This window comes from Hyaena hyaena, unplaced genomic scaffold (assembly GCF_003009895.1).
Source record: "Hyaena hyaena isolate Hyena2069 unplaced genomic scaffold, ASM300989v1 scaffold_43, whole genome shotgun sequence".
In the NCBI taxonomy this organism is placed as follows: Eukaryota; Metazoa; Chordata; class Mammalia; order Carnivora; family Hyaenidae; genus Hyaena; species Hyaena hyaena.
Genome location: NW_024080675.1, coordinates 2,166,350 through 2,191,539, shown reverse-complemented (window position 1 = coordinate 2,191,539; position 25,190 = coordinate 2,166,350). Strand labels below are relative to the sequence as shown.

At 45.9% G+C, this 25,190-nt stretch overlaps 2 protein-coding genes across 5 annotated transcripts in view; one reads left to right on the top strand and one right to left on the bottom strand.

Moving 5' to 3' along the window:
* Positions 1-2,378, top strand: part of HHAT (hedgehog acyltransferase) — a 315,476-nt gene extending 313,098 nt beyond the window's left edge. For all 3 annotated transcript variants that reach the window (XM_039230138.1, XM_039230136.1, XM_039230137.1), the window contains one exon: positions 1,051-2,378. In XM_039230138.1, coding sequence (XP_039086069.1) covers positions 1,051-1,142 — 92 coding nt within the window. In that variant the 3' untranslated portion in view covers positions 1,143-2,378. The remainder of the gene's footprint in view (positions 1-1,050) is intronic.
* A 7,779-nt stretch (positions 2,379-10,157) lies between these two features.
* KCNH1 (potassium voltage-gated channel subfamily H member 1) overlaps positions 10,158-25,190 on the bottom strand; it is a 393,338-nt gene continuing 378,305 nt past the window's right edge. For both annotated transcript variants that reach the window (XM_039230120.1, XM_039230121.1), the window contains exon 11: positions 10,158-11,076. In XM_039230120.1, the coding sequence (XP_039086051.1) occupies positions 10,222-11,076 (855 nt within the window). In that variant the 3' untranslated portion in view covers positions 10,158-10,221. The remainder of the gene's footprint in view (positions 11,077-25,190) is intronic.

Sequence of the window (25,190 nt, the reverse complement as noted above, 5' to 3'; positions counted from 1 at the left end):
ATGTCTAATTTCATTTCATAGTCTGCACATTTAACCACTATGCTGTACTAATTGAACTTAATAGCCGACTTTTGACATGGTAGGAGTCCGTGCAGAGTAGCAGGACCATCCGGGACTCCCCCCTGCAGCCTCTTTACTTCTGTCCTTACCCTGCCTCCCCCTCCCTGTGCAGGAACCACAGTCCTGTGATCCCTGTTCCTGGGGTGGCCTGTGATACACTGCTGGTAGTCTCTCTGGCAGCTTATCTCTGTCCCTTTCCATCTGTCAAACTCTTGCTTACCCCACACAGCCCAGTTGAAATGTGCTCTGTATACATCATTACCTAGCACACAGTATATGGCTCGTAAATCCCAGTAGTGTGTGGATCTCTTTCCTGAGCTGGAGTGGGGTCACCTGTTTTGGCATCTCGTACCTTCCACAGCACCTCTGGATCTCCAGAGTTCCCAAGGAATATTTGAGTAAGTTAAACATGTAGAAGGCATGGAGATAATTAAGTAAGAAGTACTCAGCAGAAAGGGTGGTTAATTGAAAAGGAGGAGGGAAGGAGGAGGAGAAGAGGAAAGAAAAGAACATCAGATATTCTAAGACAAGTACTTATAGAAGGAACCACTAAAAGCTTTGAGTTTTGAAAGCAAATGTTTAATTTAGGCTCTCCCTTCTGTGTGCTTACAGATGGCATTCAGTTCAATATAACGGCCAATCTATATTTTGAGATTTACTGTGGGTCTTGTGGACTTTTCTTCTTTTTTTGATTATTAACTATTTTAGTTTTCTAAATATGTATTCTTTAAAAGCTTGTCCTATTTCTAAATATAATTTCCATTTGAGATTGTGCACTCTTCATTTTATGCTGACCCCAGTGGGAATGTAGGGTTCAACTTGTTGGCATTCCAGTTAGAGCATACTTTCTTGGAGGTGTGTGTCTGAATGTGTCAACTGAGGCCCATGTTGTTTCCTGGGTTGTCCCCCAAAGGGGGACAGTTTGCACCTGTGGGAGGTTCCACCCCAGGCATTTCTAACTGCTCTTCCATCTCTGTCTTCCTCCTGCAGGCTGGCCGTACGTGACGCTCTCTGTCCTGGGATTCCTGTACTGCTACTCCCATGTGGGCATTGCCTGGTCCCGGACATACTCCGTGGACTAAAGCTGACCGGCCCACGCCAGCCCTTACTGCTGGCCTCCGAGGCAAATGGTGCTTCACCCTGACCTTGCACACCAAGATCACCTCCGAGGGACCAGTGCTTGTTTGATCTGTTCATCTTTTGTTGAAGTTACCTCACTCCAAGACTGGAAGCTGGAGCTGTCATAGAAAATTGACAACCAGAGAGGCTTCTAACTTTGGGGACCCAGAGCTCCTCTCCCCTTGTCATATTCCTGCTGAGTAAGCAAGGGTCCAGAGCAGGAGTATCTCGCTCAGCTGTACATGCTGACGTTGTGCTCTAGAACCCAGTCCCGGTGGCCCTTTGGGTTCTTTCTACTTTACCAAGAATTAAATGCAATAGACATTTCTCGATTAGAGCACAGAAATCCTGATAGTGGTAAGGCCTGTTCTCCACTGAGTGTACTTCTGAAGCATTTTGGTAACATGTGAGTGACCTCTTCCCCATGTCCTGTGGTGTGGTCTCTCAAACCAGCACTGGGGGCGAGTTTCACACTTCAGCTCCTCAGCAGGGAGGGAACACCACCACAGCCCTGTTTCTAATTGCCCAATCAAGGAACATACAACATGTCCTGTGGTTTCCAAGGGGTCAGTACCTAAGGAGACCTGTTATTTGAACACTGTCCAGGTGATTGTGCCCTAGATTTACAGAGAAGGATAAATATGGCAGTTCCTCTAGCAGACGGTTAATCTTCATTTCCCAGTATAGAAGCAGAATTAAGAAACCAGGGGATAGCATGTCCACAGACTAGTGCTGTCAGGCAAGTGACAGAGAGTAAGGATGGTTACCGTCATCTTTTCTACTCTCCGTGCAAGTCAGCTCCAGCAGTCATCTTCCTGCGCAGTGGTTGACACTCAGTAGTTCACATTGTTTTGTTTTGTTTCAAATAAAATGGAGCCTTTTCTATCACATTGATAATTTACGTAGTTGTAGAATCATTTTGAATTTTTTTTGAGGAAAATGCTTAAATTCTAAACACGCATAACTCTTAACTGTTCACTCTTTTGGAAAGCACATGACAGACCACTGACCCAAGTAGTAGATAATTCTGAATATGTCTGGCTTCAGAGGGTGGTGGTGGTGGTGGTTTTGAGAGAGCAGATGCTGAGTGGTAAAGAAGCTTTGAGGTTTCAATCCATTGTGTACCTCATTATGGGTAAACTTAATATATATCTCAAACACGTGAATTAAATTGTTATTGAATGAAAGGTTCTCTTGGACCTGGTCTGGCCACATATCTCATATTTGTTATCTACTGTGGTCCTTCTGTCCTAGCTGTGGTTTTAACTCAATGAGATTCTCCTAGACTGCAGGACTGGCCATCTTGCTGACATCCTTTCTTCCTAGCCATTCTGCCTGGAAGAGCAGATGTGGAGCGGATGGCGTGGAGTGGGTACACCCTGTGTTGGCCTCTGCAAGGAACAGACCCAGAGGGGCAGGCAGGCTGGTAGCAGTGGCCTCAGCAACTGACTTGGTAAATGAGAGGGAGGTCCAGGTAGGTGATTCCAAGGTGCTGGGGCTGGGAAGAGTGAGCACTCAAATGATTATAGTACATCATGGACCAATACTAGTTTAGGAACTGTGGTCAGTCACAGGGAGTTTGGCTGAAGTTCACATTTGAAGGAAAGGGCTGGCTAAGGAAATACAGGAATATGAAGATGATTGTAGGCAAATGTCTAACATACGTACGTGTATAAACAATACAAAGAATTTTGAACTCTTCAGAGATCATTTATGTAAAAACAAATAAGCTTATTCATTCAACTGTATTGGAAGAATCAGTGAATATATTTGAAGGTAATAAGCCTGAATTTCTTTTAAGCTATCACATGATTTAGAGTGGTTCTCAAGAATTAGTAAATTATTGGCAGCCCGATTAACCAACATGTGTATTTTTTAGAACCATTGTTTTCTTTAACCTCTTGCTGTTCTCCAACTGTAGTATGAAAACAAAAATATGTCTCTCTTCATGCATGTGAAGTAAAATCTTGGAGTTGCTTTAAATGAGACTCTTGAAGTATCTCTGAGAAGACAGAGTAGTTCCGGCTGAGGAGCATGTGACATGTCACTTTCCAGAGTCATCAGCCCTGGGCAACTTCAGGCATGGGGCTGGAAAGCAACTAGACAAGGTCTCAAGGTAACTTCTAGCCCCAGGATCCTATGACCTCAACCTAGCTCTGGGCAAGCCAGAGTGCTCCAAGCAGGATTGCCAAGATGATCCCCAAGGAGGCAAGCAAGACGTCTGAAGGGCAGCCAACTCGTGGCCATTTTGACTAATTTGGGGCTGTGCAGGAAGACTTAAAGGTATTTTATTATTCCTTCAGATTAATTTGTTGGAAGTGACAGGAGAAAACCTTTTGTTCTATTTAAAGACTGCAAGCATGGAAAGAAAATATATCATCTATTCAATTATATAATGATGTGTATATATTGGGAGGATAGTAATTTAGTGGGACAGGTGTTCCCCTTAAAAAAAAAAATGGAGACTGCTCACTTGCTTATTTAAAATAATAATATAATTGTTGACTAAGTATAAGAAATTAAGCATAATGAGTTTGCTTTCTAACAAATGTACCAGAACATATCCACACAATAGGACCAACTTTTGAGAAGCCAAACTATCTTGATGGTGCTGGCCTTTCTCACTGGGCATTGAGAAAGCTGAGGCCCTCCTCAGGGAAGTCATTTTATTTTATTTTATGTTTATTTAATATTTTGACAGATAGAGTGAAAGTGGGGGAGGGGCAGAGAGAGAGAGAATCCCAAGGAGGTTCTGCACTGCCAGAGTGGAGCCTGATGTGGGGCTTGAACTCACAAACCATAAGATCATGACCTAAGCTGAAGTTGGACGCTTAACTTACTAAGCCACCCAGGTGCCCTGTTTTATTTTAAAACAAACCAACAGGGTGCTTGGGTGGCTCAGTTGGTTAAGCATCTTGACTTTGGCTCAGGTCATGATCTCACAGTGTATCAGGCTCTGGGCTGACAGTGTGGAACCTGCTTGGGATATTCTCTCTCTCTCTCTCTCTCTCTCTCTCTCTCTCGTGCCCTCTCAAAAATAAGTGAGTAAACTTTAAAATAAAACCAAAAAAATCCCCCTTTTAAAATAGTTGAAACTCCTGGGGCACCCAGAATGTAGTATCTATTACTTAGCTCTGTATTACTAGCCCTTTTGTGTCAAAAATTATTAAAATCATATTCACAAAAAGATTATTTTCACAATTGAGGATATATAAAGAGCATAATGTTCAGTGCTTTATTAGGTGAGACTTCTTTTTTTTTTAGGTCAGCTTTTTGAATGAATATCAAATCGGAATTTTAAATCTATCACCTTTAATGTTTATTATGCTCTTCTGCAATGTAATGAAATAATAGGTTGTAGGGAGGACGTCCTTAAAAATACTGTATTCACTGTGGCCCTATGAGATCAAGCAGAGGCCTGAATATGGCTTGCAGATCACAGATTCCTCATCCTGAATTAAATTCTGGTGTCTACAAAAAGAAAAGTGCCCTTTTTGGAATGTAATCCAGTGGTACTAAATAAGAACTCAGGTTGACAGTATTGTGAAGAATCTTGCCATGAGCAGGAAGTAACACCTATTAAATCCATAATGGAACTGAGTGCTGGTAGAGAGGACTAGTCGGTTTAGGGGCAAGCAGTCCGCCACCTTACTAGCTTCTGAGACCATCAATGAATTAAAGCACAGATCATAATTCCCACTGTTGATATGGAAGCATTCCAAAAAGATTATGTTTTTTACAATATATTTTAAATATATTGTAAAATATATTTACAATATATTTTAAAAGTTTACTTCTTCTTGGGAAGCCACCTTCAGATAAGCATTAAATCAATGTGTCGTACCACAGCTTTCCAGTGATTCCAAGTTTTGAAGGCATCTCTGTACACTTGTACAGCAGATACAGCTCTGTTTCTAGATCATATGGCAAAGCACCTCATGACTACTCTCTCGCTGTGCTGTACTTAGACACACAGCCCTGGTGCCTCTAGAATTTTGAGTTCTCCCAAACCACTTAGAGGCACTATCCAAATTAGAGCCTCCCAGGCTCTTGAAAAGGAAGAGAAAGTACCATCCTTGTTCTGGCATCTTAGAACACCCAATTCAGTGCCTTAAAATTATAGAAGAAAAAGCAAAAGCAAGTATCATGTATAAAATAGTTTATTACCATAATAAATAAAATTTTTTTTTTTTTTTTTTTTTTTTACAAATATCATTTGTGCTTGTTTAAAAATGTTGGAGAAGGAATATCATCCATGGAGGGGCCTACGTGTTCCTCTTCACATTCCCAGGCTGCACACATACAGTGGAGTTTCTGGCAGCATCCTCACTGACCATAAAAATAGTCTCCGCTCATTCGCGCTTCTCTCTATTCACGCTCATTCGGACAAAGAGGGAGATGTGAAGGAAAAAGAAAAACCCAGTGAAGAATTTGGTGGGACTCAATGGAAATAGTGTCAATATAAGGAGAAGCCCCAGACTGACGAACTGCTCAGGAGTAGAAGTGTCCTTATGGCATTGGCGAAACGTCAGATGTGGGCAGTCTCCAACCGATGCACAAATACAATGTCTGAATTTTAAGAGAATACATTCATTGGGGCGGGGTGCATCTTAAGATCTTTCTCATTGTTCATAGCCTGATACAAGACCCATGAACTTCTCTTTAAACAACTCCTGGATCTGTTGACCGACTCTGAAGTCACAGATAAAGAGACAGTGGCTCTAAGAAAAGTCTAATGGTGGGTCGGAGAGGGCACCCACCGAGCCCGGCACGTGCCGGGCTTCGAGTCCGCTTCTAGAGGTTCCAGAAGAAGTCTGATTTGCTCGTGTGAGAATGAAGTTTCACTTGAAACTGATTTAAGCTGCACATTCACATTGATTCTTTTGAGCTGTGTATCAGAGGAAATGGGAACCGACACTTCTCAACACGAATACCTTGGGTCAGAAAATGCAGTTGGTGCTGAGGAGACCGAGAAATCCCCCAGCTGTAGGGCAGAAGAGCTGGTGAAGGTATTTGTATTGAAGCGAGCGAGAAGGCAGTACAAGGATTTAGTGACAGAGGAGAGGCTACCCCGGGGTCTGAGCGTGCCCTCAGTGGGTTCCTCTTAAAGCAACATGACAGGAGGAAGGAGGAGGTGGGTGTCGGCAGCTCCATCACAGCTGGAGTTCCAGTCAAGGGTCTTAAGGCTAAACATCTTTATTGCAAAACATTGTACAGTCTACACCTCAAACGCACATCAGCAACGTGTGTCTCCACCAGGACTCCTGCAGTTTTCCAGAAAGCGTGTGTGCAGCAAGTGGAGATGAGGCTCTTCCCCACACTGACTGCTCCTAAGGCATTATTTTAGCCCCTCCAAAGGCTCCAGCAAAAATCCTGACACCTGGCTTATTTCACCTTCCACCGAAGGATTCGGAGAGGAAGCTTGCTGGGTACGGCGGTGGAGTGTGTTTTTACTCTGAGCCATGCTAGCTCCACTTCTGAAAGAAGATTCCTTTCAGAAAAGGGCCTGATGTTCAGCCAGCAACAGCACACAGGGTCTAGAGGGTGGAGGGTAAAACAGGCCCAAGAATTGGATAACAAGAAACGGGAACAGCTTTGAAACCCTTGGGCCCATGCTGTCGTAGCATTAGATTTTTTTTTTTTTTTAAACCCACTGGTTACCTGCTACTGACTACAAACTTTCTGCACACAGATGGACCCTGAGGTTGAGAATATGAAGAATGGTCTTAGAACCAAGCCAGGAGGTCTAAGCATGAGAAAATGGGATGGATGGAGGTACAGATATCAAAACTGTGCACCAGACCAGAGCTTCTCAACCAGAGGGCTGCCTCCCTCTCCTTCCTGGGGGATCCCTGGCTTCCTCGCTGGAAGAGCCCTTGCAGGTGCCCTGGACAGCAGCACTCCGTGCCGGGGTCCCATCCTCTACCGAGAACAAGCACTCCGTCTCGCTGACCATCTTATTTCATAGACTCATCCCTCACTCCCACTCCTCCATCGGTGGGGGAGAACAAGGTCAACAAGCAGCCAAGTGCTGAGGCAAAACCTCTGGCTCCAAAGAGCCTGACACTCTGGGAAGTGGAGGCAGCCACCCTACGAATAACATCCGAGGTAAGGAGTTTAAGTACGAGATCAAGTAACCGGCAAGTACTGGGCAATGGTGTGATACATTATGTCTCCTTCCCTCAAAAAGGTAAAAAAAAACAAACCCAGGTAAATACTCCAACATAACTTTTAAAGTCTAAATGTTCAGTCCAACACCTAGTAATTCTGTGTTTCCCTAACCTCTCTTCAGCCACCAGATAGTGGAAGGTTCAGTCAGTATCTGAAGCTTGTGGTCCTTGCTTAGGAAGCCAGAGCAGCGTCCAGGGAAGAATAGGTAGTTGGCACGAAGCAGTCCACGGCCAAGTGCATGTCATAAACGTGGAGAGAGAGAAGGTTTGGCTCATTAAAAAAAATTTTTTTTCAGAGGGAACAAAGCAAAAGTCCTTAAAATCCTTAAGTGGAGAAGACAAAAGCATGTACAGGGCACAAATGTGGGCCCTGTGGCCCTGAGATGAGCACATTCCCAGGCTTTTCTGGTCATTAGCCCAGTTCCCATCCTAGGAGTCAGTCCAGGAGTACATTCACAAAGCTTTATTTTCCCCCCAAAACCAGTCTGGCTTCCAAGCTTGGCAAATCATCCTCTTTGCCCCTTAGACCCAGATGGGGAGTCATTTCTTAAACACCTGGCCCCTCAGGCAGAGCTGGTGGGGGAGAGAAGGGCCCCTCTCCAATGGCCTGCAGGGTGTCGGACAGGAGCCTGTCACCACACCCACACAGCTGGCCTCATGCTTCTGAAGCCGGATGAGAGTCATCCAGGGCAAGGGCCCTGACTTACAAGTAGTGGGTCCTAAACTTGAGAAGCAGGCTAATGAGCACATTTTTAGGGGATGGCAAACTAGAACATTCTGGGGGCAGATGTGATTCCAGATATTCTATAGCTTCTGGGCTAGTTGGCAGCTTCTCAAAGAGACTGAAAGTCTCAGTGCTTTATCTGGAGTCACAAACAGTCAAGACTTGGCCTTGGGAAGTTGCACTTCCTCCTCTTCGTATGCTGCCGTCTGAGGCTAAAATCTAAACCTGTTGCGGCTCAGGAAGCCAGCGGCCACCCCGGTAAGCCTCCCATGAGAAGCTGCGTAAGTGTACGGGACCCCTGGGGAAGGGCCCTTCCCTTGACCTCCTGGACTCTGTTCCCCGGGGCCATGTGTGCCAATGCTGGCAGCCAGCAGAGGACAGCCCCATTCTGCACAGACAACCGAGGGCCAAGCCCTGGGACCTGCACTGGCCACCAAGCAGGACCAAAGGGGCGGGGGGTGGGGTGGGGGAGGCTAGGTGGGCCCAGACAGGAGGCCTTCCAAAATGCTATCTTTGGTAGTGTGAGTCCCAGCCCGCAGGTCCCCTTTGGTACTGAGGGGATTAACACAGGTTCCACGTTAGTGCAGCTAAGCCACGTCAAGCGCCAGGGGTGAGGGTGCTGCCGTGTGATACGTGCAGAAAGCACCCTGGAGGGGTCCCTGATGTCACCAATAGTCCAGATCCTAATTCTACTCTCTCCAAGCTAGTTCTTGGACCTGAACTTCCAACCCAACTTTCAGGGCAGGGCACAACCCCTGAGTTAGCTCCACTCTGCCGGGGAGGGCCCTCTTTCCTTTCTCTGATGCCATTGAAAGGAGCACATGAATAACCTTACACGTGAATAATCTGACTCCAGGTGACTAGGAGGCCATGAAACATCCCCAAGCATTGTGGCATAGGGACCTGGATGGCCCACGGGTGGCTCCATGACCGTCCCTCTGAGCGCGGACCTTCTCTGGGCCCACAGTTCCATGGCCATCTCTATCCGTCACCTCACACAGACAGCTTGAGGACCTGCCACGTCATTCTCCTGCTGCTCCTGAAGCAAGTAGGACCGCAACCCCGCCGTCTTCGTGGTTTTTCTTGAAGTCTTACTGACTTCAGTAAGAGAAAGAGAGGTTAATTTTAAAATAAGGCCAAGCATGGCTCATAATGACCCCATGCAGTGGACAAAATACAAACTTCTTAAGGGCCATCAATCCCAGTGAGAATCATAATATAAATAGAGGACTTGCTACAATCGATTTTTCTGAGGTTGTATGTGTGTCTGCTTTGCTAATAAAGCAACTCTGGGCTCATCACCCTTCCTGCCGGTGCCCCACACCCTGAGGAATGAATGCCCCAGGAATGTTTGGGAAGAGGCCGAGAAGGAAAAGAAGCAAAGAGGCCCATGCATCGAGGCCAGTGGTATGGATCAGGGCCAGAGGTTCATCTGAGGCCTCTCCTGTGCGAGCAGGCTGCCGACCACAGCCCAGAGGGTCTCTGTCTCCTGAAGGCCTCGCTGTAGCTCTTACACTTGGGAAAGGAGACCCGAGGAGGCGCTCAGAGAACCTCACTGCTTTCAGCCTTAGAAAGTCACAAGGCCCTACCCTCCCTGGCCCACAAGCTTCCCTTGTCCCGAGCTTGTTGCACATGACAACTGTGGGCAAATATAAGGTGATGACAGACATGGGCTGTACAAGGACAGGGAATGCTGGGAAATCCCCGTGCCCACTGCAGTCTTTGGGGTCTGGGTGAAGGAGCCCAGCCTGGTATATACATGAGGGGTTCTCTGGCACTGTCCTACCAATCCCCAAACAGCTGCTGCTCTTTTCTGGCGGGTTGTCATCTTTTATGAATATAATGGCAGTAAAAAAATTAAAAACGAAGGAAAATACCCTTTAGACAGCATGCCCCCTCTTCCAAAATTGTGCAGACAGTTGGAAAACAGCTGCAATCTAGCAGGGTGGTATAGCACACGCCTCTTCCCATATCTGCGCCCAGATAGAGACCGAGAGTGCCTGTGCCTAAGTGACTCGTCCCACTTTGATTTTCCATCAGGAAAAGCCTACTTTGGAAGTTGTTGGTCATGTAGGTGTGTGTGGTGGGGGTGGTGTCCAGGGCAGAGTGGTGGGTTTTGGTCTTTGACTTTTATTTCAGAGAGACCACTCAGCTTGCTCTGAAAATGTCTCTCTCTGATTCTGGGGACTGGGGCCTCGATATTTCAAACAGCTCCTGGGGAGACTGAGAGGATCTTCTGGAAGTTAATATCCTGAGTATCTCAGAGAGCTGTTTCTCAAGATTTGTCATTTTGGTGTTCAAGGCCTTGATGTCCTCCTTCAGCTCGTGCTTCACCTCTAGGACCGTGGCCTGCAGCGTCTGCTCGGGGATGGGGTAGAAAGAATGCTTGACCTCCGCCAGGATGGGGCTCCGGTCCTGGGGGCTCCTGGCCTCGCTGACGTTGTCCAGACGCAGGTCGCTCTTGGTGATGCCGCTGTCACAGGAGTCCGTCTTCTTGAGGGTGGCCTCTCCGGACGCCTTGGTCCTGTCTGGGAGCGTCTCCATGGACTCGGCCTTGGCCACCTGGCTCCAGTCCTCGCCCTTGCCGCAGGCATCCCTGAAGCGGGCCCAGCCTTTGCGCCTGGCGCAGTCCCCGCCGGCCGCCCTGGGACCCAGGCACTCGGCGCCGGGCGCGTGCAGCCGGCCGTGGTCCGACACCGCAGCCGCAGATGCTGCCTGGAAGGCCACGGGCGTGGCGGGGCTCTCGCGCACGGTGACCACGCTGGCCTTCACCAGGCTGTGGTTGGCCGCGTGCTCAGGGATGGCACTGCCCTTCTCCACGTCCGGGTCATCCGGGTCGCGACCGCCCCTCTCCGCTGCCAGCCGGGCCTCCTTCTGCTGTCGGAACCTCTGGAAGAGTCGCCGGACAGGGTGATCCGGGGGCAAGATCAGGGGGGCCTCATTCTTGCGTTTCATGCGCTCTTCCTCCTCCCGCTTCACATCACTGATCTTCCGGAACACGATCTGGAGACAGAAGGACAGCAAAGCTCAGCCCCACAGCCCTCAGGCTGTCAACCCCCTAAGGACTGCTGCTCCCAGAGGGCTCGCATCCCTCCAGCGCCTTCCCGGCTTTGCTCAAGGACCTGCCCAAACCTGTCTCCTGGACACACTCCTAGCTTGCCCACAGCAAGGAAGGGACTCCTGCTATCATCCTCTTCAAGGGGAACAAACAGCCTGCCCATCCCCACATGCCAGGAGGCTAGAAGTGCCAAACTGTCCTGGCGCCTGAGCTGGGCCCCCTTTAACCTGTCCCTGCCTGCAGTCGAGGATCACCTGCTGAGCTTCACAGAAATCATTCTTCTGGCTCCATCTCAGACCTGTTACATTAGAACCTCCTGACTGGAAGCCCTTGAATCCCACGTGACTCTTCTGCATGAAAGTTTGAGCACTCCTGGGCTATACCACATTGCAGGGCGAGAAATTTCAGACAAATCCCCAAGCAGGGCCACAGCTAAGATTGCCATTGCCACCTGCAGATCCGGTGAAATGAAATTCAGCCGGCCGTGAAAGCAAGTATCACATGGAAGCCCTCCCTGTCCTCAGTCCACTCACAGGGGAAGAAGAGCCCATGGCCTTGCACATGAGCTTGTCCTAACAAACACTAACAACCATTTGGTTCCTGAGGCACTTTAATGTCACATCATGTATTCCTTACAGCAGCACTGTAAAGTCACTGGGACACATTCCCATTTTAGAGAAGAGGAAAACCAAAGTTTCAGAGTAGCTAAATGTCACAAAAGAGAAGTCTACTATAGGAACTTGTACCTAAGCTATCAAACTACAGTCCCATTAAACATCCAACAGGTACTCAGAGGAGGCAAGATGGTGGAGAATTAGGGAGCTCTGTACATTTCATTCGCCCCCATCTCACATGGAGAAGGCCTGAAGTCATAGGAACCCTTACAGAATCCAGGACTTTGGGAGGAAAAGGAGACAGAGTCCACTGAGAAAACCTTATAGCGTGAGTGTGAACTGGGAAAGATAAAATCAGGCCGGGACCAGAGACAGAGGGAAGGGGAGGGATCTCCCTTTGTGAGGAGCCACAGTGAGTCTAGGGGGAAAAAAAGAAAGAGTGGCTGAAACTGCTCAAGACACTGTCCCTGTCACTGGAGAAGAGAAAAACCTCTGCTTGGGACACAGAGGGATCCGGTTTCCTGCTCTCCAGCTGACCCTAGGCAGGCACTCGACCCAGGTGACCCAGGGAGAAACTGCTCCTCGCTTGCCAGCTCGACCTGGAGGGGACTCAAGCAGCGGCTTCTGGCTCCATCCCCAGGGGGAAGGTGAGAGCTTGAAATTGCTCTGAGGGACTTGCCTGTGAGTTTATATTTTGGGCAATATCAATGGGGTGTGCGGACTGAGATCTGGAAACAAGGCCTGGCTTGGGATGTAGAGCACAGCCCACCTTGGCTAAGCCCCTGGCACAGGGAGATCACACCCAAAAGAGTGAGTGAGTTGCAGTGCTTGGTTTGAGAAGGAACTGGGGTGCCGCCACTTTTCTCCCCACAACCACCAAGGTGGGACCCCCGTGGGAAGCACTGGACCAAACTATGCCCATCCCTGCTAGAGAGCTGCCCCACCCCCCTTTTTTTTAACCAGAGCCTGGGCAAGACCAACACGGATGCACTGCCCTCATTAATTCTGGTCACTGGCTTGCTTAAACAGTCACATTTAATCCATTCTCCAGATGTAAATTATACACCTCCACCTCTACCTTTGTATCTCTTTATCTCTGGAGTAATCAGGCTATATAGTTTCTCTGAGTAGCATTATCATCATTTCTTTTGCCTCCTCTCCAACCACATTCCCCTCTTTCTCTCTCTGAATTAAGCCTCTTAGTCTTTCTGCCTGCTCATTTCATTTCTAATTTTGCTTCCTCCCTGCCCTGTCATTTCTCTCTTTGTATATGCTCTTCCATCAGCGTAGCATACACCCAGCTCTTTATTTGTAGCTGGTAATTCTGGCTCTATGCTTTAGACTGTCCTTTGTCTATTGGATTTTTTCTTTTTTATGTATTTTTCTTTTTATTATTTGTCGTCCCTTTTTTTTTTTTTTTTTTTGTATGTGTCCCTTCCTTTTTTTCTTTTTCCCTTTAGGTTTGCGTGTTTGTTGGATTTGTCTGTGCGTGTGTGCCTTTGTCCCCTGTGTGTTTGTCTGTTTTCTTTTCCAGGGCTACCTCAAGAAACAAGCGAAAGTACACAGGGTGGAGAGTCCCAAATACCACTATGAGTAGAAAAATAAAATAACCAAGGTCTCAACAAGAGAGACTAAGAGACACCATTCAAAGAACACTTTCTGAACGGATAGGCCCTGGACAGTCAAAAAGCCTTCTTGTGATGCAGGTGCAGAGTGCATCACAAGCTTTTAAAACAAACGAGAGAGAAAGTTAACCAAAATGATGAAACGGAAGAACTCTCCTCCAAAGAAATTCCAGGAAGAATTTACAGTTAAGAACTGCTCATAACAGATATAAGCAAAATAACGGAACAAGAATTTAGAACAATAGTCATAAAACTAATCGCTGGGCTTGAAAAAGGTATGGAAGACATCAGAGAAACTATTGCTACAAAGACTATGGAGCTTAAAAATAGTTGTGATGAATTAAAAAATGCTATAAATGAGATTCAAAATAAAATGGAGGTGTCCAATGCACGGATTGAAGACGCAGAAAAGAGACTAAGTGATTTAGAAGACACAATTCTAGAAAAAGGGGAAGCTGAGAAAAAGATAAACTGATCCAGGAACACAAAAGGAGAGTTCGAGTGCTCAGCGATACAGTCAAATGGAATAATATCCGTATCATAGGAATTCCAGAAGAGGAAAAGAGAGGAAGGCACTTGAGGAGTCCTTGAACAAATTATAGCAGAGAACTTCCCCAATCTGGGGAAGGAAACAGACATTGAAATCCAAGAGGTACAATGAACACCCCTCAGACGTAACTTGAATCAATCTTCTGCATGACATATCATAGTGAAACTCGCAAAATATAAGGACAAAGAGAGAATTCTGAAAGCAGCTAGGGAGAAAAGGGCCCTAACATACAAAGGGAAACCTATCAGAGTGCTTACAGACCTATCTACTGAAACTTGGCAGGCTAGAAAGGAATGGTAGGAGATCATCAGTGTGATGAACAGAAAAAATATGCAGCCAAGAATCCTCTATCCAGCAAGCCTGTCATTCGGAATAGAAGGAGAGATAAAAGTCTTTCCAAGTAAACAAAAATTGAAACAATTCATCACCACTAAACCAGCCCTACAAGAAATCCTGAGGGAGACTCTCTAAGGGAAATGTTGCAAGGAACGCAAGATACCAGAGACCTCACCACAAGCATGAATCCCACAAAGGACACAATGACTCTAAATCCATATATTTCAATAATAACACTGAATGTAAATGGGCTGAATACTCCAATCAAAAGACATAGGGTAGCAGAATGGATAAAAAACAAAATCCATCTATTTGCTGTCTATAAGAAACTCATTTTAGACTGGAGGACACCTTCAGATTGAAAGTAAGGGGATGGAGAAATGTCTGTCATGCTACTGGAAGTCAAAATAAAGCTGGAGTAGCTGTACTTATATCAGACAAGCTGGACTTTAAAGACAGTAACAAGGGATTAAGAAGGGCATTATGTAATAATTACAGAGTCTATCCATCAGGAAGAGCTAACAATTATAAATATCTATGCACCAAATATGGTAGCACCTAAATATATAAAACAAACAGAAACAACCTTATGCATAAGAATGTGCTAATAGCAGGGGACTTTAATACTCCACTTACAGCAATGGATAGATCAACTAGACAGAAAATCACCAAAGAAACAATGGACTTGAATGACACACTGGACCAGATGGATCTGACGGATATATTTAGAACTTTACATCCTGAGGCCATGGAATTCACTTTCTTCTCAAGTGCGCATGGCACATTCTCCATGATAGATAACATACTAGGATATAAAGCAGCCCTCAATAAATATAAAAGAATTGAGATCATACCATGCACACTTTCAGATTTCAATGCTATGAAACTTGAAATCAATCACAGGAAGAAGTCTGGAAAACCTCCAGAACATAGAGGTTAAAGAACACCCTACTAAAGAAGGAATGGGCCAGTCAGGCAATTAGAGAAGAAATTAAAAAATAGATGGAAAAAATGAAAATGAAAATACAACAATCCAAACTCTATGGGATGTGGCAAAGGCAGACCTAAGAGGAAAGTACATTGCAGTCCAGGCTCATTTCAAGAAATTAGGAAACACACAAGTGCAAAACCTAACAGCGCACCTAAAGGAACTAGAGGGAAAACAACAAGAGCACCCCAAAGCAAGTAGGAGAAGAGAAATAATATAAATCAGGGCAGAAATATAGAAACCAAAGAAACAGTTGAACAGATCAATGAAACCAAGAGTTGGTTTTTTTAAAAATTAAACAAAATTGATGAACCTCTAGCCAGGCTTCTCAAAAAGAAAAGAGAGAGTCAAATAGACAAAATCATGAATGAAAATGGACTTATTACAACCAACCCCTCAGAAATACAAGCAATTGTCAGGGAATACTATGAAAAATTATATGCCAACAAATTGGATAACTAGAAGAAATAGACAAATTCCTAAATACACACTTACTACCTAAATTCACACTGGAAAAGATAGGAAATCTGAACAGACCCATAACTAGTGAGTAAATCGAATCAGTTATCAAAAATCTCCCAACAAATAAGAGACCAGGGCCAGATGGCTTCCCTGGTGAATTCTACTAGACATTTAAAGCAGAATTAATACCCATTCTTCTCAAGCTATTCCAAAAACCAGAAATGGAAGGAAACCTTCTGGACTCTTTTTATGAAGCCAGCATCACTCTGATTCCCAAGCCAGATGGAGACCCAGCAAAAAAAAGAGAACTACAGGCCAATATCCTTGATGAATACGGATGCAAAAATCCTCAACAAGATCCTTGCAAATCGAATCCAACAGCACATAAAAAGAATTAGCCAACATGATCAAGTGGGATTCATTCCTGGGTTACAGGGCTGGTTCAATATTTGCAAATCAATCATTGTGATACATCACATCAACAAAAGAAGAGATAAAAACCATATGATCCTGTTGATGTAGAAAAAGCATTTGACAAAATACAGTACCCCTTCTTAATAAAGACCCTCGAGAAAGTCGGGATAGAAGAAACTTACTTAAACATCATAAAAGCCATCTATGAGAAGCCCTCAGCTATCATCATCCTCAACGGGGAAAAACTGAGAGCTTTCCCCCTGAGATCAGGAACACGACAGGGATGTCCACTCTCACCACTGTTGTTTAACATAGTGCTGGAAGTCCTAGCATCAGCCATTAGACAACAAAAGGAAATCAAAGGCATCAGAATTGGCAAAGAAGAAGTCAAACTCCCACTTTTTGGAGATGACATGATACTCTACATAGAAAACCTGACATACTCCACCAGAAGCCTACTAGAACTGATCCATGAATTCAGCAAAGTTGCAGGATACAAAATCAATGTACAGAAATCAGTTACATTTTTATACACCAATAGTGAAGCAACAGAGAAATCAAGAACCTGATCCCATTTACAACTGCACAAAAAAACATAAATGCCTAGGAATAATACCAAGGATATAAGAGATCTGTATGATGAAAACTATAGAAAACTTATGAAGGAAATTGAAGAAGACACAAAGAAATGGAAAAACATTCCATGCTCATGGATTGGAAGAATAAATATAGTTAAAATGTCATTACTACCCAAAGCAATCTACACATTCAATGCAATCCCAAACAAAATTGCATCAGCATACTTCTCAAAACTAGAACAAACTATCCTAAAATTTGTATGGAATCACAAAAGACCCTGAATAGCAATGGTAACATTGAAGAATAAAACCAAAATGGGAGGCATCGCCATCCCAGACTTTAGCCTCTACTACAAAATTGTCATCATCAAGACAGTATGATATTGGCACGAAAACAGATACGTAGACCAATGGAATAAAAAAGAGAATTCAGATTTGGACCCAAAGTGTAGAGGCAACAAATCTTTGACAAAGCAGGAAACGTATACAATGGGAAAAAGACAGCCTCTTTAACAGATGGTGCCGGGAGAACTGGACAACAAAATGCAGAAGAATGAAACTAGATCATTTTCTCACACCATACACAAAAATAAACTCAAAATGGATAAAGTTTTCCTGAATGTGAGACAGGAAACCATCAAAATCCTAGAGGAGAAAACAGGATAGAACCTCCTTGACCTCCACCGCAGCAATTTCTTACTCGACACATCCCCAAAGGCAAGGGAATCAAGAGCAAACATGAACTATTGGGACCTCATCAACATAAAAAGCTTCTGGACTGCAAAGGAAACAATCAACAAAACTAAAAGCAACTGATGGAATGAGAAAAGATACTTGCAAATGACATATCAGATAAAGGGCTAGTATCCAAGGTCTATAACGAACTTACCAAACTCCACACCCAAAAAACAAAAAATCCAGTGAAGAAACAAGCAGAAGACATGAATAGACACTTTTCCAAAGAGGACATCCAGATGGCCAACAGACACATGAAACGATGCTCAGCATCCCTCCTCATCAGGGAAATACAAATCAAAACCACACTGAGATACCACCTCACACCAGTCAGAGTGGCTAAAATGCGCAAATCAGAGGACTCTAGATGCTGGCGAGGATGTGGAGAAATAGGCACCCTCTTAACACTGTTGGTGGGGATGTAAATGGGTGCAACCTCACTGGAAAGCAGCGTGGAGATTCCTCAAAAAATTAACAATATAACTCCCCTATGACCCAGCAATAGCACTGCTAGGAATTTACTCAAGGGATACAGGAATGCTGATGCATAGGGGCACATGGACTCCAATGTTCATAGCAGCACTCTCAACAATAGCCAAAACATGGAAAGAGCCTAAGTGTCCATCAAGAGACGAATGGATCAAGAAGATGTGGTTTATCTATACAGTGGGATAGTACATGGCAATGAGAAACAATGAAATCTGGCCATGTGTAGCAACATGGATGGACCTTGAGGGTGTTATACTGAATAAAATAAGTCAGGCAGAGAAGGACAAATACCATATGTTTGCACATATAGGAGGATTAGGAGGAACTTAACGGAGGAACAAGGGGGAGAAGAAAGGGGGAAAAATAGTGGGGGAGAGGGAGGAAGGCAAACCATGAAAGACTCTTGAATGCCAAGAACAAACTGAGGGCTGATAGTGGTTGAGGGGAGGGGAAGTGGGGTGATGGGCATGGAGGTGGGCACTTGTGGGGATGAGCACGGGGTGTTATATGGAGACCAACTTGACAATAAGCTATTTTAAAAAAAATATCCAACAGGTAAATACTGATGACAATGATGGTACTTCATGTAGAGGATGGATAGTCAGTCATCAAACTGACCATGAATCTGGTTCTGAGTAGAGCAAGAGCCATAAATTATGACTTTCCCCTTGGCCGACCTCTGATTATGGGTAATCTATGTCATTTCTGGCTTATATTGATTGTGGCAGATGCACTCAGGGACACGCTTGACCCATCTGAACTTGTGGGAAGCCGTCTGCAACAGGTGGTCTCTTTTATACAAATCACTGTTCTGGGGACCAGTATTGAGATCACTGAGAAGCTGAGGAGAGGCCTGGGTAAGGGAGCAGCAGCTTTTGCAGCTTCGCCACCTGGAAACCCCTGCACCCTGCGTGGGCAGCCTCTGACCAACCCAGAAGTTGCCCTGAGGACGGCCACAGGACTCACAGGTCTTGGAGGAGCACACATGGTGGCATGCCAGGAACACAGGGTTTGGAGTCAGAAAGAAATCTCAGCTCTGCTACCTAGATCTTACCTTCTGAGTCTATTTCCTCCTTGAAAAGTGAGAAAAATCCCCACTATTCTGACTTGCTGTAAAGCCAACACAAGATTGCTTACGTGAAAGCACAGGCACACTGTAGATGCTTAATATGAACCCCCCTTCCCCCACCCTTTTAAGGCCTCTGCCTTTTTAACTCCCAGGCGCAGATGGTACATAACTCACCTCTCCTCCAGGAAGTCCCCCTCTCCAGAGCTCTCTGATGGGACCACTCATTAGGTTCTCAGATCTGACTGACAAGATTGATTTTACAGCGCCCATAAATAGGAGTCCAATGCACGTTGAGTTTCTAGATGCAATCAACAAATTGTTGGCTCATACCTGTCATCTGATTTCTCCATCAAAGCTCCTGATGCCGAATGATGCTACACTTGTCACTAAAAGGTGGTGGGATGTGATCATTCCTCTTGCCACCTGGTTAGGTCTTTACATTACTTGGGTCGCAGTGCATGACTTTCTGACCTGCATCGGACAATATTTCTCCCAGCCCTGCCTGGCAGTGGTTTAACAACCCCACCTCCCCTGGTTCCCTTCAGCCACACCGTATCTACTCCTATAGTCTAGCCTATAGATCCAAGCCATGGGTCTCAGGAAAGCACCCTGAAGAAAAATCCAACTAAAGGCATCACAGGAACGATAAATAGAAGGAGCAGAACCCTCCCTGTCCTTCCCCCTCGGAGGTACCAGACTTCCACCTCCCTCCCCACTTATGCTCTCTGTGCTCTGTTCGGGGAATAGCCCCAGCCCTCCATTGGGCATCCATATCCCTCTAACACCAAGGCCCAGCTCAAATAGCACCTCCTCCAGAAAGCCTTCTCGGATTCCACAGAGGTCTAACCAACACCTGGCCTCCCAACACCAACCGCCTTTTCTGTGCTTGAACTTCTCTTCTGCTTTAACTCCTCTCTGGCCTGTGTCCACCTGCAGTAGCCTTGCCATCCATTTTGTCCCCAGGCACTTCTTACAGAGGGGAGGAGGGAAGACGGGAAGAAGGAAGGAAGGTGGGCAGAGAAAGGGGAACAAGAAAAGAGGGAGGAAGAGAAAAAGGATGAGTGAGTGAAAATGCACGTGTACCCAAGAGTTGGGGACCTGAGCTGGCTGCTCTGTTCCTGCCCTTTGTCCTGCAGGACATCTTATTCTTTTTTTTTTCTTTTACAAATAGTTTATTGTCAAATTGGTTTCCATATAACACCCAGTGCTCATCCCCACAGCAGGACATCTTATTCTTAATGGCATCGTCCTGTTATTACTTGAGATGGAGTGGGGCTCTGTTCCTTGCAAGCAACCACTCCCAAGCACGATACCAGCTATTGACACCTGTGTCTCTGAAGGCTGCCTGAGGTCCTAGAACAGAATTTGGCATGTCCCACTGTATGTCCTACTTTCAAACAATTATTATCTACCCTAAGAAAACAAGGAGTGTCTGTTTTGTCCACTATTTCCAGAACTTAGAAAATGCCTGGTACCTGGAGGGCCCTCAATAAATAATTTTTGGAGTAAATGAATGAATAAAAGACATACATAAACTAATGAGTCAATGAGAGAATGTCTTCTGCTTGGAAAGATGGATGACAGATGTCATAATGATATAAAGGAAGGGACTGGCTTGGAACACACAAGGTCCTCTTAGCAGCTCTCTCAACATCAAAGGTCAAGGCAGCTCTTGAACATGAAATGAGATACATTCTAAGACTTTAAAGAAAAGGAAGCACTTCTTCAGCTATTGAAGGGACCACATAAAACTGATTCCAAGGGGTTGTGCAGTAAAGTACACCAGTAGGCTCACAAAGGCTATAATATGCATTTGTGGTAGACATTTATGAGGGACAGGGTAGCCTCTGCTCTTCCACCAGGTGTCCCCTGGATCCTGGACTAGGGCATGGGGCCCCGGCCTGAGCAGGCAACACTGTAGCCACATCATTGGGGGCAGCTCAGCACTCCCAGCCTGGGGCTCTGTACTGACTCTTCTGAAGCCTCTTGGCTTATCCCTAAGTGTCACCCTAGTGCTGCTGTGACTCCTCCTGTGTGCTGGTGGAAGCCCCACCTGAACATCACTGGCCCATCCGATGGGCAGATGAACCACAAGCAAGGATCTTGAGGGGGAATAAATTTCAAGATAAAATAAACTTGAACCACACCACAATGGTAAATTGGCTGCTTTACTGCAGGACTTCTCAGAGTCTTACCATGTTCATGTGTCTTTTATGAATGTCTAAGAGGAGACTCCTGCATGTGGCATTTCTGAAACCCTTTCCCCTAGACTCCCTTTTTTGAAAGGGTAGTGTTCTCTAGAAACCCCTCTGGAAAACACTGAAATCCACCCCCATGTGGGGGGTGGGGGAATGGCCCTTTGTATTTGTGTTATCACCTCGAAGGATGGGAAGGCCATTTCCTATGCCGTGTTCCAGTCAAACGGTGCCTCCTATCTCTAACCCTACTGCTGAGCCAGAGCGCAGGGTTCTGGGTTTCTGTCTCCCCCTAGTGGACAGACAAAGCTCCATGATCAAATCTCCTGCCCCCCACCCCTCAGTTACTCTTACTCCTTCCTTTCTGAGTAATCTCAGGTTCTGAAAAAGCCCTATTTACCTGCCTGAAGCTCCATTCAATTTCATTTCCTGCCCCATCCCTTCAACCTGACTCTTACATGAGCTTCAGGATTTAGCTTAGGAGTCATGTACTCCAACGAGCTTCTCTGACTCTCTCCAGCCCCAGCTCAAAGACCCTTCCTGCTGGTAGCAAGCATGGGGCAGCCACACAGATCTCTGTCACAGATCACTGCAACCATTGTGAAAAGAAGCATTTTGCTTATTCATCTTTTATTGGGGGAAGCTCTCTGAAGACAGGCACAGTGCTTTATTCAGGATTTTTTTTTTCATCTTCAATATCATGCCTAATATATATAGTGCTTGATCAATCACCAGGGAATCACTGAATATGTCAATGAATAAATTATGGCCATTTCCCTGTTTGTGACCCGATGCTGGGGTGAAAGAAATGTGTATGCCACCCCCCCAGCACACACACACACAAATCTGTTTCTGATACTCATGGTCCAATGGGGAGAGAGAGAGATCACAAGTGGACTTCTCTATGCACAACCGATACGCTTCAGAACTATGTTCACACAGAGTGAACAGATGGGCCCTGATTTACGATATTTTGACTTTACGATGGTGCTAAAGGGATCTACATTCATTAGAAATGGTACTTGGAATTCTGCATCTGGATCTTTTCTGAGGCTAGCAACATGCAGTACAATACTCTCTCGTGATGCTGGGTAGTGGCAGTGAGCCATGGCTCCCTGTCAGCCACACAATCACAAGAGTAGACAACTGACGCACTTATGACCTTTCTGTACCCACACAACCAGGCTGTTTTCCCCTTTCATCACAGTACTCCATAAATTATGGGAGATGCTCAACACTTTGTTATAAAACAGGTTTTGTGCTAGATGGAGCCCACACGGGTAAACAGAATTTCGGAGGCAGTCTGGTGCTCTGGCCTTGCCGTCACCTTTCCTCACACTGGTGACTGGCAGACAGGGCCATGGCAGCAGGGGTCAGTCTGGAGACACTGTTACCAGGGACTCTAATCACCCACCAGAAAGGCCACGGTCTGGGGACAGGCTGGCATAGGTCCAGGCCCCATTGACAGGAAAAGTCTGGATCTTTCCTGGCCATCCAGAGTCCTGCCGGCATATATTTTCCTTTGCCTGACGTGTTGGGCACTGGTGGTCCCCCAGAGTGCTGAGCGGCTCCTAACTTACTGCCACTGGGGAGAGAGAGGACGCGCCAGGGCAGGATGGCTACTGTGCCTCACTCATCCATCTCTGCGTCCCTCTGGGGGTTCACCAAGCAACAGCCTTGGCCTGGGAGGGCTTTCATAAGCGGTTGTTGAGCTGAACTGAATTGACATCTGGTTGTCAAGGGGCAGGGCTTTCTGAGCAGCTATCTCAGATTTGTCTGTAAAAGCAATCCCCCTGGAATCTGAAGTGAGTCAGGGTGATCGACCCTCTTCTGGTCTCCATTCAAGGAGCCTCTTCTGGTCTCCATTCAAGGAGGGTCCAGCCCCTTGCAAGCCCAAGGCTTTTCCAAGCCCCAGACCAGGTCCAGGGTGGGGGGGGGGGTTGGTGATCAGGAGTCCCCTCAGGGTTGCTGAGCAAGAGTGAGAGGGCCCCTGTTGCACAAGTAGGGGAAAACAGGATAGGTAGAGGAATGGACCACCTGGAGCCCTGACGGTATAAAGGATGAGGGGAGGGCACCCAAGTGGGAGTCCAGTTGCTTGAAAGAGCTCAGATTGGAAGTAAGAATATATACATAATGTCAGTTCTCAGTGGTTTGCATAAATGAACAGAGACTGAGCATGAATCATAGAAAACCACAGATAAACCAAAAGGAACTTATTTTGGTTTCTATTAGATTCAGACACGTGCCCCCAATCCCAAACATGTATAAGCAGTAGAAAGAGGACAGGCTTGGAGGGGTCCTAACCCAGCCACCGACCAGCTGCTGTGTGACTTTGGGTAAGTCAGGTCCTTCCTCCTCTGGACCAGGTCAACATCGCAAATCTGGCTGTACTTCAAACCTCTGGGAGAGGCTGTATCTACCAAGTGAGGATTTCCCACAGCACGGCCAGAAGCCAGCATTTGCAAAAGCTCCCAGGTGATTCTGATGCAGGCAGCCCAACCCAGATCTCAGAGCCCTTGGATTGATGACTAGTGAGGTCACAGCCATGCTGCCATCCTCTGTCTGTGCACGCATGCTCACACGGGATGATCTTACAAAAAGTGGTTTGCTGTCCAGAATGGAGGACACAGAGCCAGGCAGCATTTACTGAGCACTGACTGTATGCATGGCATGCAGCAAGGTACATACACATTGCCGCTCTGTGACAAGGGGAGCCAGGCCTCTTCTCCCAGAGCAGGGGAGAAGGTATGATGGTACAGACCCAAGCCACTTTGATCCCACCCTGAGGTTCCTCCAGGCCCTGGTGACGTGGCCTTCCTCATAGTTTCCTCTCACACCAGCCCCCTCCACCAGTAGCCCTGCCTGCCTCAAAGCATAAAACATGAAGATTAACAAACCCAGGCCATTTATGAAACTGAAAACATGGAAAAACAAAGTGCAGATGGACTGATTTGATAAGGCAGTGGGTTGGGTTTCACTTTTTGAAAAGGCCAATTCTTAACCCCCTCAGAATGGCTCATTATGGAATCAAGTGCTGCATTTTTGTCTCCACAGCAGCATGAACATGTGGAATGCCCAGAACAGGGAGGCCTTGAGCTTCAGGGAGGGGTCAAGGCTTCCAGAAGGACCAGGGCCATTCATCCCTCACTGAGCTAAGACCATGTGCTGCAAGCACCTGCAGCTAGAGAGAATGAAGCCCGGCTCTGCCCTCCCAGGGGTGCCAGTTTGTTGGGAGACAGACTGGCAAACACAGCTTCAACAAAAGGCATGGAGGCCCGGGTGGCAGGAAGGGTGGGTGCTGGCAGAGTAGACGGCAAGGAGTGACAGACAGCCTGAGAATCAGCTCTGGAAATCAGACAGACTCAAGATAATGCTCCTTGTGCCTCAGCTTCCTCACCTGTGTAAGCAGATGATATGATTGACTTCACAGGGCTCCTGAGAGGGGGAAGTTGGACAGTAGCAGTGAAACCCTTAAAAAGAGTGTTTGATAGGAGAACAGATCAATGAAACCAGAAGCAGGTTCTTTGAAAGAATTAACAAAATTGATCAATCACTAGCCAGTTTGATCAAAAAGGAAAAGGAAAGGACCCAAATAAATCAAGAATGAGAGAGATCACAACCAACACAGCAGAAATACAAACAATAATAAGAGAATATTATGAGCAATTATATGCCAATAAAATGGACAAACTGGAAGAAATGGACAAACTCCTAGAAACATATAAACTACCCAAATTGAAACAAGAAGAAATAGAAAATTTGAACAGACCCATAATCAGTAAAGAAATCGAATTAGTACTCAAAAATTTTCCAAAAAACAATAGACCAGGGCCGGATGGCTTTCCAGGGTAATTCTACCAAATATTTAAGGAAGAGTTAACACCTATTCTCTTGAACCTGTTCCAAAAAACAGAAATGGAAGCAAAACTTCCAAACTCTTTTTACGAAGCCAACATTACCTTGATTCCAAAACCAGACAAAGACCCCCACTAAAAAAGAGAACT